This window comes from Mustelus asterias, unplaced genomic scaffold, assembly GCF_964213995.1.
Source record: "Mustelus asterias unplaced genomic scaffold, sMusAst1.hap1.1 HAP1_SCAFFOLD_3147, whole genome shotgun sequence".
NCBI lineage: Eukaryota > Metazoa > Chordata > Chondrichthyes > Carcharhiniformes > Triakidae > Mustelus > Mustelus asterias.
This window is the reverse complement of record NW_027593092.1, coordinates 19,462-38,864: the sequence shown is the minus strand read 5'-3', so window position 1 is coordinate 38,864 and position 19,403 is coordinate 19,462. Positions and strand designations below refer to the sequence as shown.

General features: G+C 54.9%; 1 protein-coding gene across 1 annotated transcript in view; it reads right to left on the bottom strand.

Moving 5' to 3' along the window:
- Positions 1–770: 770 nt before the first annotated feature.
- The window catches only part of LOC144490319 (E3 ubiquitin-protein ligase RNF5-like), a 33,600-nt gene continuing 14,967 nt past the window's right edge, over positions 771–19,403 (bottom strand). The window contains exons 2-4 of the mRNA XM_078208088.1: positions 8,629–8,741; positions 6,071–6,125; positions 771–969 (exon numbers count right to left, since the gene is read on the bottom strand). Of these exons, the coding sequence (XP_078064214.1) occupies positions 778–969; positions 6,071–6,125; positions 8,629–8,732 (351 nt within the window). The 5' untranslated portion in view covers positions 8,733–8,741 and the 3' untranslated portion in view covers positions 771–777. The remainder of the gene's footprint in view (positions 970–6,070; positions 6,126–8,628; positions 8,742–19,403) is intronic.

Sequence of the window (19,403 nt, the reverse complement as noted above, 5' to 3'; positions counted from 1 at the left end):
CTCTCTCTCACACTGGGTTAACCCCTCCCCCTGCTCTCTCTCTCTCTCATAGGGTTAACCCTCCCCCTGCTCTCTCTCTCTCACACTGGGTTAACCCTCCCCCTGCTCTCTCTCTCATAGGGTTAACCCTCCCCCTGCTCTCTCTCTCTCTCTCACTGGGTTAACCCTCCCCCTGCTCTCTCTCTCTCACACTGGGTTAACCCTCCCCCTGCTCTCTCTCTCTCACACTGGTTAACCCTCCCCCTGCTCTCTCTCTCTCTCACACACTGGGTTAACCCTCCCCCTGCTCTCTCTCTCTCTCTCTCTCACACTGGGTTAACCCTCCCCCTGCTCTCTCTCTCTCTCTCTCACTGGGTTAACCCTCCCCCTGCTCTCTCTCTCTCATAGGGTTAACCCTCCCCCTGCTCTCTCTCTCTCTCTCTCTCTCTCTCATAGGGTTAACCCTCCCCCTGCTCTCTCTCTCTCTCTCTCTCACTGGGTTAACCCTCCCCCTGCTCTCTCTCTCTCTCTCACTGGGTTAACCCTCCCCCTGCTCTCTCTCTCTCTCTCTCATAGGGTTAACCCTCCCCTGCTCTCTCTCTCTCATAGGGTTAACCCTCCCCCTGCTCTCTCTCTCTCTCTCTCTCACTGGGTTAACCCTCCCCCTGCTCTCTCTCTCTCTCTCTCTCACTGGGTTAACCCTCCCCCTGCTCTCTCTCTCTCTCACTGGGTTAACCCTCCCCTGCTCTCTCTCTCTCTCTCTCACTGGGTTAACCCTCCCCCTGCTCTCTCTCTCTCTCACTGGGTTAACCCTCCCTCTGCTCTCTCTCTCTCTCTCACTGGGTTAACCCTCCCCCTGCTCTCTCTCTCTCTCTCACCTGCTCGCTCTCGGTTCTCACTCGAGTTGAAGACGGTTGTGAAGAATCCAAACGGAAAAGCTCCGATTCCGAAGGACATGTGGAATCCGGCATCTCCGAATCCGTGGAAACCCTGTCAGACACAAGGAGGAGATATGGCAGCGAGTTGGTTCCGTGTGGGATCGAGGCTCATGCTGCAACTCGGGGGAGGTGGCGGGGGGGGGGGGGTGACTGGCACACCCTGTGGGGGTGGTGAGGGGGGGGGTGACTGGCACACCCTGTGGGGGTGGTGAGGGGGGGGGGGGGGTGACTGGCACGCCCTGTGGGTTGGTGAGGGGGTTGGGGGGGGGGGGGGGGGAGGAGGGAGAGCAGGGCACCCGGGGGTTGGGGGGGGGTGACTGACATGCCCTGTGGGGGTGGTGAGGGGGTTGGGGGGGGGGGGGTGACTGACACGCCCTGTGGGGGTGGTGAGGGGGGGGGGGGTGACTGGCACACCCTGTGGGGGTGGTGAGGGGGTTGGGGGGGGGGGGGTGACTGACACGCCCTGTGGGGCTGGTGGGGGTACAGGTTGGGGGGGAGGGGGAGAGGGAGAGGGGGGGAGACGGGGGGGGGGGGGGGGGAGAGGGGGGGAAGGAAGAGGGGGGAGAGGAGAGGGGGAGAGGGGGGGAGAGGGGGGAGGGGGGGAGAGGGGGAGAGGGGGAGAGGGGGAGAGGGGGGGAGAGGGGGAGAGGGGGAGAGGGGGGAGAGGGGGGAGGGGGGGGAAGGGGGAGAGGGGGGTGTTGGCTGTGACGGGTGTCTCTGGGGGAGGTTTGCAGAGTGAAGCTGTGGGAGGAGGTATATTGGGCTGGAAACGTTAACTCTGTTTCTCTCTCCACAGACTGCTGCTGAGTTTTATTCAGCATTTTCCCTTTCAGACTTCCAGCACCCACTGTGTTTTGGGTCTTTTATTGGAGTCGATGCTGGTCGGGCCCCGTGTTTATTCCCCATCCTGAACTGCCCCTTGAGAAGGTGCTGGGTGAGCTGCCTCCTGAACCCACTGCAGTCCCTGAGGTGTAGGCACATCCACAGTGCTGTTAGGGAGAGAGCTCCAGGATTGTGACCCAGCCACAGTGAAGGAACGGCCGATAAGTGTTAAGTTTAATTATTAGTGTCAGAAGGAGGCTTGTTTAGGACGGAGATGAGGAGACATTTCTTCACCCAGAGAGTGGTGACCCTGTGGAATTCATTACCACAGGAAGTAGTTGATGCCAAAACGTTGAATGTATTGAAGAGGCGGCTGGATGTAGCACTCGGGGGAATGGGGTCGAAGATTCTGGGGGAATCAGGATATTGAGTTGGATGATCAGCCATGATGGTGATGAATGGGGAGCAGGCTCGAAGGGCCGAATGGCCTCCTCCTGCTCCTGTTTCCAATGTTTCTATGATTTGAACACCAAGAGAAGAATTTTAAAACCAAACCTTTCTGGAGTGAAAGTCGGGGGTGAGTAGGAACTCGATGTGGGAACTCGATGTGGGAACGCGATGTGGGAACTCGATGTGGGAACTCGATGTGGGAACTCGATGTGGGAACTCGATGTGGGAACTCGATGTGGGAACGCGATGTGGGAACTCGATGTGGGAACGCGATGTGGGAACGCGATGTGGGAACTCGATGTGGGAACTCGATGTGGGAACTCGATGTGGGAACTCGAAGTGGGAACTCGATGTGGGAACTCGAAGTGGGAACTCGAAGTGGGAACTCGAAGTGGGAACGCGGTGTGGGAACTCGATGTGGGAACTCGATGTGGGAACTCGATGTGGGAACGCGATGTGGGAACTCGATGTGGGAACTCGATGTGGGAACGCGGTGTGGGAACGCGGTGTGGGAACTCGATGTGGGAACTCGATGTGGGAACTCGATGTGGGAACTCGATGTGGGAACTCGATGTGGGAACTCGATGTGGGAACTCGATGTGGGAACGCGATGTGGGAACTCGATGTGGGAACTCGATGTGGGAACTCGATGTGGGAACGCGATGTGGGAACTCGATGTGGGAACGCGATGTGGGAACTCGATGTGGGAACGCGATGTGGGAACGCGATGTGGGAACTCGGTGTGGGAACGCGATGTGGGAACTCGGTGTGGGAACTCGATGTGGGAACTCGGTGTGGGAACTCGATGTGGGAACTCGATGTGGGAACTCGAAGTGGGAACTCGAAGTGGGAACTCGAAGTGGGAACTCGAAGTGGGAACTCGATGTGGGAACGCGATGTGGGAACGCGATGTGGGAACTCGATGTGGGAACTCGAAGTGGGAACTCGATGTGGGAACGCGATGTGGGAACTCGATGTGGGAACGCGATGTGGGAACTCGATGTGGGAACGCGATGTGGGAACTCGATGTGGGAACGCGATGTGGGAACTCGATGTGGGAACTCGGTGTGGGAACTCGATGTGGGAACGCGATGTGGGAACTCGAAGTGGGAACTCGAAGTGGGAACTCGATGTGGGAACGCGATGTGGGAACGCGATGTGGGAACTCGATGTGGGAACTCGATGTGGGAACGCGATGTGGGAACTCGGTGTGGGAACTCGATGTGGGAACGCGATGTGGGAACGCGATGTGGGAACTCGATGTGGGAACTCGAAGTGGGAACTCGGTGTGGGAACTCGATGTGGGAACTCGATGTGGGAACTCGAAGTGGGAACTCGAAGTGGGAACTCGAAGTGGGAACTCGAAGTGGGAACTCGATGTGGGAACTCGATGTGGGAACTCGAAGTGGGAACTCGATGTGGGAACGCGATGTGGGAACGCGATGTGGGAACTCGATGTGGGAACTCGAAGTGGGAACTCGAAGTGGGAACTCGATGTGGGAACGCGATGTGGGAACGCGATGTGGGAACTCGATGTGGGAACGCGATGTGGGAACGCGATGTGGGAACTCGATGTGGGAACGCGATGTGGGAACTCGATGTGGGAACTCGGTGTGGGAACTCGATGTGGGAACGCGATGTGGGAACGCGATGTGGGAACTCGATGTGGGAACTCGAAGTGGGAACTCGAAGTGGGAACTCGATGTGGGAACGCGATGTGGGAACGCGATGTGGGAACTCGATGTGGGAACGCGATGTGGGAACTCGATGTGGGAACTCGATGTGGGAACTCGATGTGGGAACTCGATGTGGGAACTCGATGTGGGAACTCGATGTGGGAACGCGATGTGGGAACTCGATGTGGGAACTCGATGTGGGAACGCGATGTGGGAACTCGATGTGGGAACGCGATGTGGGAACGCGATGTGGGAACTCGATGTGGGAACGCGATGTGGGAACTCGATGTGGGAACTCGGTGTGGGAACTCGATGTGGGAACGCGATGTGGGAACTCGATGTGGGAACTCGATGTGGGAACTCGATGTGGGAACGCGATGTGGGAACGCGATGTGGGAACTCGATGTGGGAACGCGGTGTGGGAACTCGGTGTGGGAACGCGATGTGGGAACGCGATGTGGGAACGCGGTGTGGGAACTCGGTGTGGGAACTCGATGTGGGAACTCGATGTGGGAACGCGATGTGGGAACTCGGTGTGGGAACTCGGTGTGGGAACTCGGTGTGGGAACTCGGTGTGGGAACGCGATGTGGGAACGCGATGTGGGAACTCGATGTGGGAACTCGATGTGGGAACGCGATGTGGGAACGCGATGTGGGAACTCGAAGTGGGAACTCGGTGTGGGAACGCGATGTGGGAACGCGATGTGGGAACTCGGTGTGGGAACTCGATGTGGGAACGCGATGTGGGAACGCGATGTGGGAACTCGATGTGGGAACTCGAAGTGGGAACTCGATGTGGGAACTCGATGTGGGAACTCGATGTGGGAACTCGAAGTGGGAACTCGATGTGGGAACGCGATGTGGGAACGCGATGTGGGAACTCGATGTGGGAACTCGAAGTGGGAACTCGAAGTGGGAACTCGATGTGGGAACGCGATGTGGGAACGCGATGTGGGAACTCGATGTGGGAACGCGATGTGGGAACTCGATGTGGGAACTCGGTGTGGGAACTCGATGTGGGAACGCGATGTGGGAACGCGATGTGGGAACTCGATGTGGGAACTCGAAGTGGGAACTCGAAGTGGGAACTCGATGTGGGAACGCGATGTGGGAACGCGATGTGGGAACGCGATGTGGGAACTCGATGTGGGAACGCGATGTGGGAACTCGATGTGGGAACTCGATGTGGGAACTCGGTGTGGGAACGCGATGTGGGAACGCGATGTGGGAACTCGATGTGGGAACGCGATGTGGGAACTCGGTGTGGGAACTCGATGTGGGAACGCGATGTGGGAACTCGATGTGGGAACTCGATGTGGGAACGCGATGTGGGAACTCGATGTGGGAACTCGATGTGGGAACGCGATGTGGGAACGCGATGTGGGAACTCGATGTGGGAACGCGATGTGGGAACTCGATGTGGGAACTCGATGTGGGAACTCGATGTGGGAACTCGATGTGGGAACTCGATGTGGGAACTCGATGTGGGAACGCGATGTGGGAACTCGATGTGGGAACTCGATGTGGGAACGCGATGTGGGAACTCGATGTGGGAACGCGATGTGGGAACGCGATGTGGGAACTCGATGTGGGAACGCGATGTGGGAACTCGATGTGGGAACTCGATGTGGGAACGCGATGTGGGAACGCGATGTGGGAACTCGATGTGGGAACGCGGTGTGGGAACTCGGTGTGGGAACGCGATGTGGGAACGCGATGTGGGAACGCGGTGTGGGAACTCGGTGTGGGAACTCGATGTGGGAACTCGATGTGGGAACTCGGTGTGGGAACTCGGTGTGGGAACTCGATGTGGGAACTCGGTGTGGGAACTCGATGTGGGAACTCGATGTGGGAACGCGATGTGGGAACTCGATGTGGGAACTCGGTGTGGGAACTCGGTGTGGGAACTCGGTGTGGGAACTCGGTGTGGGAACTCGATGTGGGAACTCGATGTGGGAACTCGGTGTGGGAACTCGATGTGGGAACGCGATGTGGGAACGCGATGTGGGAACTCGATGTGGGAACGCGATGTGGGAACGCGATGTGGGTTAAGGTGTGGGTTAAGGTGTGGGTGACGGAAGGGATACGCGGGATGGTTAATCAGACACAAGTGTTCAAAAAGCCTCGCCATTTCCAGCAAACCGGGCGAGGTTTAGATAAAGTTAGTCAGAAGAACAGTGTGTCAGGAGCTTGCGCTGCCATTACCCCTCTACTCTCTGGCTCTGTTCTCTGTCCCTGGGGCCTGGGCGGGGTCTTCAACCTGTGACAAAGGAAGAGAAGATTCAGTCGCAGCCGCTCCGTGTGGAAAGGGTAAGTGTGGAGAACACAAACCCTGGATCTCCAACAGCAAACTAACCCCCCCCCCCCTCCAGCGACTCCCAGAGACTCAGGTCCCACACACCCCACCTGGTGCCTGGACTATCTGAAATGAATTATAATCCAAACACTCGAGCGTACCCCTCGATGGTTACTGTCTCTCTCTCTCTCTCTCTCTCTCGAGGTTGAGACAGACCGACCTCACAAACACTGACGTGGGTCTGCCCTCTCTGAGGGAGCGAAACCACCAGGCAGCCTCTGTAACAACTGTTAGATCAGTCCAACCTGGATATTAACAATGTACCTCTCCACTCGCGTGTACACGGAGATGGATTCCACTCGCGTGTACACGGAGATGGGGTCCACTCGCGTGTACACGGAGATGGGGTCCACTCGCGTGTACACGGAGATGGATTCCACTCGCGTGTACACGGAGATGGATTCCACTCGCGTGTACACGGAGATGGATTCCACTCGCGTGTACACGGAGATGGGGTCCACTCGCGTGTACACGGAGATGGATTCCACTCGCGTGTACACGGAGATGGATTCCACTCGCGTGTACACGGAGATGGGGTCCACTCGCGTGTACACGGAGATGGATTCCACTCGCGTGTACACGGAGATGGGGTCCACTCGCGTGTACACGGAGATGGGGTCCACTCGCGTGTACACGGAGATGGATTCCACTCGCGTGTACACGGAGATGGGGTCCACTCGCGTGTACACGGAGATGGGGTCCACTCGCGTGTACACGGAGATGGGGTCCACTCGCGTGTACACGGAGATGGGGTCCACTCGCGTGTACACGGAGATGGATTCCACTCGCGTGTACACGGAGATGGGGTCCACTCGCGTGTACACGGAGATGGGGTCCACTCGCGTGTACACGGAGATGGGGTCCACTCGCGTGTACACGGAGATGGGGTCCACTCGCGTGTACGGAGATGGAGTTCAATCGCGTGTACAAGGAGATGGATTCCACTCGCGTGTACACGGAGATGGATTCCACTGTAACGTGTACACGGAGATGGGCTTTGAGTTTGAAGACAGAAGACTACATGAAAGACTACAAGAAACGTTGGAAATTATATAAAAGTTTCTTACAGCACCGTACGTGTAATTCACTTTTGATGAGAATTCAATCGCAACATTGAGAGTTTTGGGCAGGTATAATATTGTTTTAAACAGAGAATCCAGGTGTTATTAATGTTACAGACTGATAGCCAATAACATGAGAAGTAGCATTATTCTCCAACCTCTGCTGCAGAGTGCAGTGAGATACCTGTACTCCCCCACGAGGGAGAGAATTACTATCACTACACTACAGTAGCTGTACTCTTACCCTGAGACACACTGGAGAAATTCCTTCACTGTCTCACCTTCAATCACGAGACAATCCCAGTTCCTCCCCGTGGAAATCCCTCGGTAGCACAGTGGTTAGCACTGCTGCTTCACAGCTCCAGGGACCCGGGTTCGATTCCCGGCTCGGGTCGCTGTCTGTGTGGAGTTTGCACATTCTCCCCGTGTCTGCGTGGGTTTCCTCCGGGTGCTCCGGTTTCCTCCCACAGTCCAAAGATGTGTGGGGTAGGTTGATTGGTCATTCTAAATTGCCCCTTAGTGTCCCAGGATCATAGGATAGAGGGGTGAGTGGGTAAATATGTAGGGATACGTGGATAGGGCCTGGGTGGGATTGTGGTCGGTGCAGACTCGATGGGCCGAATGGCCTCTTTCTGTACTGTAGGATTCTATCTCTGTCCCTCCTTCACCCAGCAACATTCTCATTTTCTCACCAGTTTTATACAGCACAGAGGGAGGCCATTCGGCCCACTGTGCCTATGCTGGCTCTTAGGAAGGACGAATTAAGTAGTCCAAGTGCCCTTGTTCTCCCCTGCACCCCATCCCCTCCAGTATTTATCTCATTGAATGTGGAAGGTTACTATTAAACCTTCCAGCAGCCTTTGGGGCAGTGCCTTCCAGATCACAACAACTCCCTGGGATAAATAAATCTTGTTACCGCCCCTGTCCTCCCAATCCCACTCAATCCTCCTGATACCCCCCTCCCTCCCCCCAGTGGAAACAATTTCCCCTCTCTCAAAACCCTTCATGATTTTCAATCCCTCGATTAAATCCCGCCCCCACTTTGCGTTCTCAGGAGAACAATCCCAGATTCTCGAATGTTATATCTGCATCCTGCTCCCACCCTTTTCTGAATGCTCGGCTGAATCTCATGCTCACTGCAAATGCCTTCAGCTCAGGGCCTTCAGACTCAAAGGCCGCGTAGCCCACTCACCGCGGCTGGACTGACACCACCCTACGCGGCAACGGTCCTGGCCCCGCTCGGGCTTTTCCTCCCTGCCACCTTCAGTCATTCCCCACAGCCCATCCTGCCACCCCTCCCCCCCCCCAGCTGTGCCGCAGAGGCAGACAGGGCAGCGGGCACTTACCTGGGATCTTGCTGACTGCTGCTGCCTCGCCCATACAGGGGGATGACCTTCTCTTGACTGATGCCAGCTTTGCAGACGGGGCATTCCTGTCGATTGGGTCGCATTTCCAGCCACTGAGGAGACACGTTGAGAAGATGAGAGCAAAGCGTTTCCAAGGCTCACGGACCTGCCGCCCAGTTTGCTACTGCCACTGTCTGCGCGAGCGTGGACCCCACCGGCCGCACAGCTGGACTCTTGCAGACAGAGCCACATGTCTGGTGTCTGGTGGACCCTGAGCAGCCTCTCACGCCCATCAGCGAGTTATCCCCCTTTCCCGACACAAACCGAGCTGAGGGTGCGGGAGCCGGGAGGTAACGTTGAGAGAGGAAAACAAGGCGGAGACTGTGAGAAACGGTGAGGAGGCTCGAGCGGGAAAGTGAATGTAATAAATGTCAAAAATCAGGGTCCCTGTCGATGTGCGCGGAGGCGCAGAGTGTGGGATATCCGCTTGGTGAATCACGGGGGGGGGGGGGGGGGAGACACGCGGGGGGGACGGGGACGCGGGGGGAGGGGGGAGACGCGGGGGGGACGGGGACGCGGGGGGCGGGAGACGTGGGGGGGGAGACGCGAGGGGGGGGAGACGCGGGGAGGGGAGGCGCGGGGGGGGAGACGCGGGGGGGGGAGACGCGGGGAGGGGAGACGCGGGGGGGGAGACGCGGGGGGGAGACGTGGGGGGGGAGACGTGGGGGGGGGGGAGACGCGGGGAGGGGAGACGCGGGGGGGGAGACGCGGGGGGGAGACGCGGGGGGAGGGGGGAGACGCGGGGGAGGGGGGAGACGCGGGGGGAGGGGGGAGACGCGGGGGAGGGGGGAGACGCGGGGGGAGGGGGGAGACGCGGGGGGAGGGGGGAGACGCGGGGGGAGGGGGGAGACGGCGGGGGGAGGGGGGGAGACGCGGGGGGAGGGGGGAGACGCGGGGGGAGGGGGTAGACGCGGGGGGAGACGCGGGGGGAGGGGGGGAGACGCGGGGGGAGGGGGGAGACGCGGGGGGAGGGGGGAGACCCGGGGGGAGGGGGGGAGACGGCGGGGGAGGGGGGAGACGCGGGGGGAGGGGGGAGACGCGGGGGGAGGGGGGGAGACGCGGGGGGAGGGGGAGACGCGGGGGAGGGGGGAGACGCGGGGGGAGGGGGGAGACGCGGGGGGAGGGGGGAGACGCGGGGGGAGGGGGGAGACGCGGGGGGAGGGGGGAGACGCGGGGGGAGGGGGGAGACGCGGGGGAGGGGGAGACGCGGGGGGAGGGGGGAGACGCGGGGGGAGGGGGGAGACGCGGGGGGAGGGGGGAGACGCGGGGGGATGGGGTGGACGCGGGGGGAGACGCGGGGGGAGGGGGGAGACGCGGGGGGAGGGGGGAGACGCGGGGGGAGGGGGGAGACGCGGTGGGAGGGGGGAGACGCGGGGGGAGGGGGGAGACGCGGGGGGAGGGGGGAGACGCGGGGGGAGGGGGGAGACGCGGGGGAGGGGGAGACGCGGGGGAGGGGGGAGACGCGGGGGGAGGGGGGAGACGCGGGGGGAGGGGGGAGACGCGGGGGGGAGGGGGGAGACGCGGGGGGAGGGGGAGACGCGGGGGGAGGGGGGAGACGCGGGGTGAGACGCGAGGGGAGGGGTGAGACGCGAGGGGGGGGAGGGGGCAGACGCCAGCTGAAGGTAATTGGGGGGTCTCGGCAGTAACACAATCTACAGAGGCCTGGTTCAAAGAAGCGGGGATTTAAATATTCCCGGATACAAGGGGCACAGGAAAACAGGAACGGCAGAAAAAGGGGGAGAGGTGATCGCAGCGAGTGAGGAGAACACAGCGGTGCTGGAGGACAAACATCCCGGGGGCTCACGGGGAGAATCTGTTTACAGGGGGTGAAGGGGGAGAATCTATTTACAGGGGGTGAAGGGGGAAATCTATTTACAGGGGGTGAAGGGGGAGAATCTATTTACAGGGGGGGAAGGGGGAGAATCTATTTACAGGGGGTGAAGGGGGAGAATCTATTTACAGGGGGTGAAGGGGGAGAATCTATTTACAGGGGGTGAAGGGGGAGAATCTATTTACAGGGGGTGAAGGGGGAGAATCTATTTACAGGGGGTGAAGGGGGAGAATCTATTTACAGGGGGTGAAGGGGGAGAATCTATTTACAGGGGGTGAAGGGGGAGAATCTATTTACAGGGGGTGAAGGGGAGAATCTATTTACAGGGGGTGAAGGGGGAGAATCTATTTACAGGGGGTGAAGGGGGAGAATCTATTTACAGGGGTGAAGGGGGAGAATGTATTTACAGGGTGAAGGGGGAGAATGTATTTACAGGGAGTGAAGGGGAGAATCTATTTACAGGGGTGAAGGGGAGAATCTATTTACAGGGGGTGAAGGGGGAGAATCTATTTACAGGGGGTGAAGGGGGAGAATCTATTTACAGGGGGTGAAGGGGGAGAATCTATTTACAGGGGGGGAAGGGGGAGAATCTATTTACAGGGGGTGAAGGGGGAGAATCTATTTACAGGGGTGAAGGGGGAGAATCTATTTACAGGGGGTGAAGGGGGAGAATCTATTTACAGGGGGTGAAGGGGGAGAATCTATTTACAGGGGGTGAAGGGGGAGAATCTATTTACAGGGGGTGAAGGGGGGAGAATCTATTTACAGGGGGTGAAGGGGGAGAATCTATTTACAGGGGGTGAAGGGGGAGAATCTATTTACAGGGGGTGAAGGGGGAGAATGTATTTACAGGGAGTGAAGGGGGAGAATCTATTTACAGGGGGTGAAGGCCGCACTTGGAGTACTGTGTGCAGTTCTGGTCCCCACATTACAGGAAGGATGTGGAGGCTTTGGAGAGGGTGCAGAGGAGGTTTACCAGGATGTTGCCTGGTATGGAGGGGAGATCCTATGAGGAGAGGCTGAGGGATTTGGGATTGTTTTCGCTGGAAAGGCGGCGGCTAAGAGGGGATCTTATTGAAACATATAAGATGATTAGAGGTTTAGATAGGGTGGATAGTGATAGCCTTTTTCCTCTGATGGAGAAATCCAGCACGAGGGGGCATGGCTTTAAATTGAGGGGGGGTAGTTATAGAACCGATGTCAGGGGTAGGTTCTTTACCCAGAGGGTGGTGAGGGATTGGAATGCCCTGCCAGCATCAGTTGTAAATGCGCCTAGTTTGGGGGCGTTTAAGAGATCCGTAGATAGGTTCATGGACGAAAAGAAATTGGTTTAGGTTGGAGGGTCACAGTTTTTTTTTTTAACTGGTCGGTGCAACATCGTGGGCCGAAGGGCCTGTTCTGCGCTGTAATGTTCTATGTTCTATGTTCTAAGGGGGAGAATCTATTTACAGGGGGTGAAGGGGGAGAATCTATTTACAGGGGGTGAAGGGGGAGAATCTATTTACAGGGGGTGAAGGGGGAGAATCTATTTACAGGGAGTGAAGGGGGAGAATCTATTTACAGGGGGTGAAGGGGGAGAATCTATTTACAGGGGGTGAACGGGGAGAATCTATTTACAGGGGGTGAAGGGGGAGAATCTATTTACAGGGGGTGAAGGGGGAGAATCTATTTACAGGGGGTGAAGGGGGAGAATCTATTTACAGGGGGTGAAGGGGGAGAATCTATTTAGACGATGTTACACAATTGGCCGAATTGCCATCTTTTTGATGGACTATTCATTAACTCGGTTAGCCGAGTAAACACTGCTCCGTTGCCCCTGCCTGCCCCACCTGGGATAGCTTCATTCTACACTTTAGTAACTCAAACACTCCCTCCCCCAGCCTAAAACATCAAACCCTCTGGGGGGGGGGTTACAACTCATGGAAAAATCCCTCGGGGAAATTCCTCTCCAAACCCCTCAGCTCATCCAAACCAGCCCAGGATCTCACACAGCACCAGCATCAGGCTGGTTTCCTGCGACAGGTACAGCGTACCCCCGGGACAGGCACAGCGTACCCCCGGGACAGGTACAGCGTACCCCCGGGACAGGTACAGCGTACCCCCGGGACAGGTACAGCGTACCCCCGGGACAGGCACAGCGTACCCCCGGGACAGGTACAGCGTACCCCCGGGACAGGTACAGCGTACCCCCGGGACAGGTACAGCATACCCCCGGGACAGGTACAGCGTACCCCCGGGACAGGTACAGCATACCCCCGGGACAGGCACAGCATACCCCCGGGACAGGTACAGCGTACCCCCGGGACAGGTACAGCGTACCCCCGGGACAGGTACAGCATACCCCCGGGACAGGTACAGCGTACCCCCGGGACAGGTACAGCATACCCCCGGGACAGGTACAGCATACCCCCGGGACAGGTACAGCATACCCCCGGGACAGGTACAGCGTACCCCCGGGACAGGTACAGCATACCCCCGGGACAGGTACAGCATACCCCCGGGACAGGCACAGCGTACCCCCGGGACAGGTACAGCGTACCCCCACATCAGCGGGGCTGATACCTACAGCTCTGGGCTCCAGTGGATAGTATGTTCAAAACCCCAAAACACCGTGTCCACCTGTAACTGTTTTAAAATAGCACATACACACATACGCATGGTGACATGTGCACACACACTGACATGTATACACGCACTGACATGTATACACACACACACTGACATGTACACACACACTGATGTGCACACTCACACTGACATGTACACTCACACTGACATGTACACTCACACTGACATGTACACTCACACTGACATGTACACACACACTGACATGTACACACACATACACAGACATGTACATACACACACACACACTGACATGTACACACACACACTGGCATGTATACACACACACACTGACATGTACACACACACACACACTGATGTGCACACTCACACTGACATGTACACACACACACACACTGACATGTACACACACACACACAATGTGCACACTCACACTGACATGTACACACACACACACTGACATGTACATACACACACACTGACATGTACACACACACACTGGCATGTGCACACACACTGACATGTGCACACACACACTGACATGTACATACACACACACACTGACATGTACACACACACTGACATGTACACACACATACACAGACATGTACATACACACACACACTGACGTGCACACACACACTGACATGTACATACACACACACTGACATGTGCACACACACACTGACATGTACATACACACACACACTGACATGTACACACACTGACATGTACACACACATACACAGACATGTACATACACACACACACAGACATGTGCACACACACACTGACATGTACATACACACACACACTGACATGTGCACACACACACTGACATGTACACACACATACACAGGCATGTACACACACATACACAGACATGTACACACACATACACAGACATGTACATACACACACAGACATGTACATACACACACAGACATGTACATACACACACAGACATGTACACACACACACTGACATGTGCACACACACACTGACATGTGCACACACACACTGACATGTGCACACACACACTGACATGTGCACACACACACTGACATGTGCACACACACACTGACATGTACACACACACTGACATGTACACACACACTGACATGTACACACACACTGACATGTACACACACATACACAGACATGTACACACACACACTGACATGTGCACACACACACTGACATGTGCACACACACAGACATGTGCACACACACACTGACATGTGCACACACACATGTGCACACACACACATGTGCACACACACACTGACATGTACACACACACTCTGACATGTACATACACACACACTGACATGTACACACACACTGACATGTACACACACATACACAGACATGTACACACACACACTGACATGTGCACACACACACTGACATGTGCACACACACACTGACATGTGCACACACACACTGACATGTGCACACACACACTGACATGTGCACACACACACTGACATGTGCACACACACACTGACATGTGCACACACACACTGACATGTGCACACACACACTGACATGTGCACACACACACTGACATGTGCACACACACACTGACATGTGCACACACACAGACATGTGCACACACACAGACATGTGCACACACACTGACATGTGCACACACACACTGACATGTACACACACACTGACACGTGCACACACACACTGACACGTGCACACACACACTGACATGTGCACACACACACACAGACATGTGCACACACACACTGACATGTGCACACACACACTGACATGTGCACACACACACAGACATGTGCACACACACACAGACATGTGCACACACACACAGACATGTGCACACACACAGACATGTGCACACACACTGACGTGCGCACACACACTGACATGTGCACACACACACTGACGTGCACACACACACTGACATGTGGACACACACTGACATGTGCACACACACACACTGACATGTGCACACACGCACACACTGACATGTGCACACACGCACACACTGACATGTGCACACACGCACACACTGACATGTGCACACACACACTGACATGTGCACACACACACTGACATGTGCACACACACACACACTGACATGTGCACACACACAGACATGTATACACACACACTGACATGTACACACACACTGACATGTACACACACACACTGACATGTACACACGCACTGACATGTACACACACTGACATGTACACACACTGACATGTACACACGCACACTGACATGTGCGCACGCACACTGACATGTGCGCACACACACTGACATGTGCGCACACACACTGACATGTGCACACACACTGACATGTACACACACACTGACATGTGCGCACACACACTGACATGTGGACACACACACTGACATGTGCACACACACTGACATGTGGACACACACACACTGACATGTGGACACACACACTGACATGTGCACACACGCACACACTGACATGTGCACACACACACTGACATGTGGACACACACTGACATGTGGACACACACACACTGACATGTGGACACACACACTGACATGTGCACACACGCACACACTGACATGTGCACACACACACACTGACATGTGCACACACACAGACATGTATACACACACACTGACATGTACACACACACTGACATGTGCACACACACTGCCATGTACACACACACACTGACATGTACACACACACTGACATGTACACACACACTGACATGTACACACACTAACATGTACACACACTGACATGTACACACACACTGACATGTACACACACACTGACATGTACACACACACTGACATGTACACACACTGACATGTACACACACTGACATGTACGCACACACACTGACATGTGCGCACACACACTGACATGTGCGCACACACACTGACATGTGCACACACACACTGACATGTGCACACACACTGACATGTACACACACACTGACATGTACACACACACTGACATGTACACACACACACTGACATGTACACACACACACTGACATGTGCACACACACTGACATGTGCACACACACTGACATGTGCACACACACTGACATGTGCACACACACTGACATGTACACACACACTGACATGTAGACACACACTGACATGTACACACACACTGACATGTACACACACTAACATGTACACACACTGACATGTAGACACACACTGACATGTACACACACACTGACATGTACACACACACTGACATGTACACACACACTGACATGTGCACACACACTGACATGTAGACACACACTGACATGTAGACACACACTGACATGTGCACACACACACTGACATGTGCACACACACACTGACATGTGCACACACACACTGACATGTGCACACACACACACTGACATGTGCACACACACACTGACATGTGCACACACACTCTGACATGTACATACACACACACTGACATGTACACACACACTGACATGTACACACACACTGACATGTACACACACACTGACATGTACACACACACTGACATGTGCACACACACTGACATGTAGACACACACTGACATGTAGACACACACTGACATGTGCACACACACACTGACATGTGCACACACACACTGACATGTGCACACACACACTGACATGTGCACACACACACACTGACATGTGCACACACACACTGACATGTGCACACACACTCTGACATGTACATACACACACACTGACATGTACACACACACTGACATGTACACACACATACACTGACATGTACACACACTGACATGTAGACACACACTGACATGTGCACACACACACTGACATGTGCACACACACACTGACATGTGCACACACACACTGACATGTGCACACACACACTGACATGTGCACACACACACTGACATGTACACACACACTGACATGTACACACACACTGACATGTACACACACACTGACATGTACACACACACTGACTTGTGCACACACACACTGACATGTGCACACACACACTGACATGTGCACACACACACTGACATGTACACACACACTGACATGTACACACACACTGACATGTACACACACACTGACATGTACACACACACTGACATGTACACACACACTGACATGTGCACACACACACTGACATGTGCACACACACACTGACATGTGCACACACACACTGACATGTACACACACACACTGACATGTACACACACACTGACATGTACACACACACTGACATGTACACACACACTGACATGTACACACACTGACATGCGCACACACACTGACATGTACACACACACTGACATGTACACACACACACTGACATGTGCACACACACTGACATGTGCGCACACACACTGACATGTGCGCTCACACACTGACATGTGCGCTCACACACACTGACATGTGCGCACACACACTGACATGTGCACACACACACACTGACATGTGCGCACACACACTGACATGTGCGCACACACACTGACATGTGCGCACACACACTGACATGTGCGCACACACACTGACATGTGCGCACACACACTGACATGTGCGCACACACACTGACATGTGCGCACACACACTGACATGTGTACACACACACACTGACATGTACACACACACTGACATGTACACACACACTGACATGTGCACACACACACTGACATGTACACACACACTGACATGTACACACACTGACATGTACACACACTGACATGTACACACACACTGACATGTACACACACTGACATGTACACACACTGACATGTACACACACTGACATGTACACACACACTGACATGTACACACACACTGACATGTACACACACACCAACACACTGACATGTTCACACACACATACACAGACATGTAGACACACATACACAGACATGTACACACACATACACAGACATGTACACACACACACACTGACATGTGCACACACACACACACTGACATGTACACGCACACACACTGACATGTACACACACTGACATGTACACACACAGACATGTACACACACAGACATTTACACACACAGACATGTACACACACAGACATGTACACACACACACTGACATGTACACACACACACTGACATGTACACACACACACTGACATGTACACACACACACTGACATGTACACACACACACTGACATGTGCACACACACACTGACATGTGCACACACACACTGACATGTGCACACACACACTGACATGTACACACACACACTGACATGTACACACACACTGACATGTACACACACACTGACATGTACACACACACACTGACATGTGCACACACACTGACATGTGCGCACACACACTGACATGTGCGCTCACACACTGACATGTGCGCTCACACACTGACATGTGCGCTCACACACACTGACATGTGCGCACACACACTGACATGTGCACACACACACACTGACATGTGCGCACACACACTGACATGTGCGCACACACACTGACATGTGCGCACACACACTGACATGTGCGCACACACACTGACATGTGCGCACACACACTGACATGTGTACACACACACACTGACATGTACACACACACTGACATGTACACACACACTGACATGTGCACACACACACTGACATGTGCACACACACACTGACATGTGCACACACACACTGACATGTACACACACACTGACATGTACACACACACTGACATGTACACACACTGACATGTACACACACTGACATGTACACACACACTGACATGTACACACACACCAACACACTGACATGTTCACACACACATACACAGACATGTAGACACACATACACAGACATGTACACACACATACACAGACATGTACACACACACACACTGACATGTGCACACACACACACACTGACATGTACACGCACACACACTGACATGTACACACACTGACATGTACACACACAGACATGTACACACACAGACATTTACACACACAGACATGTACACACACAGACATGTACACACACACACTGACATGTACACACACACACTGACATGTACACACACACACTGACATGTACACACACACACTGACATGTACACACACACACTGACATGTACACACACACACTGACATGTGCACACACACTGACATGTGCACACACACTGACATGTGCACACACACTGACATGTGCACACACACTGACATGTGCACACACACTGACATGTGCACACACACTGACATGTACACACACACTGACATGTACACACACACTGACATGTACACACACACTGACATGTAGACACACACTGACATGTAGACACACA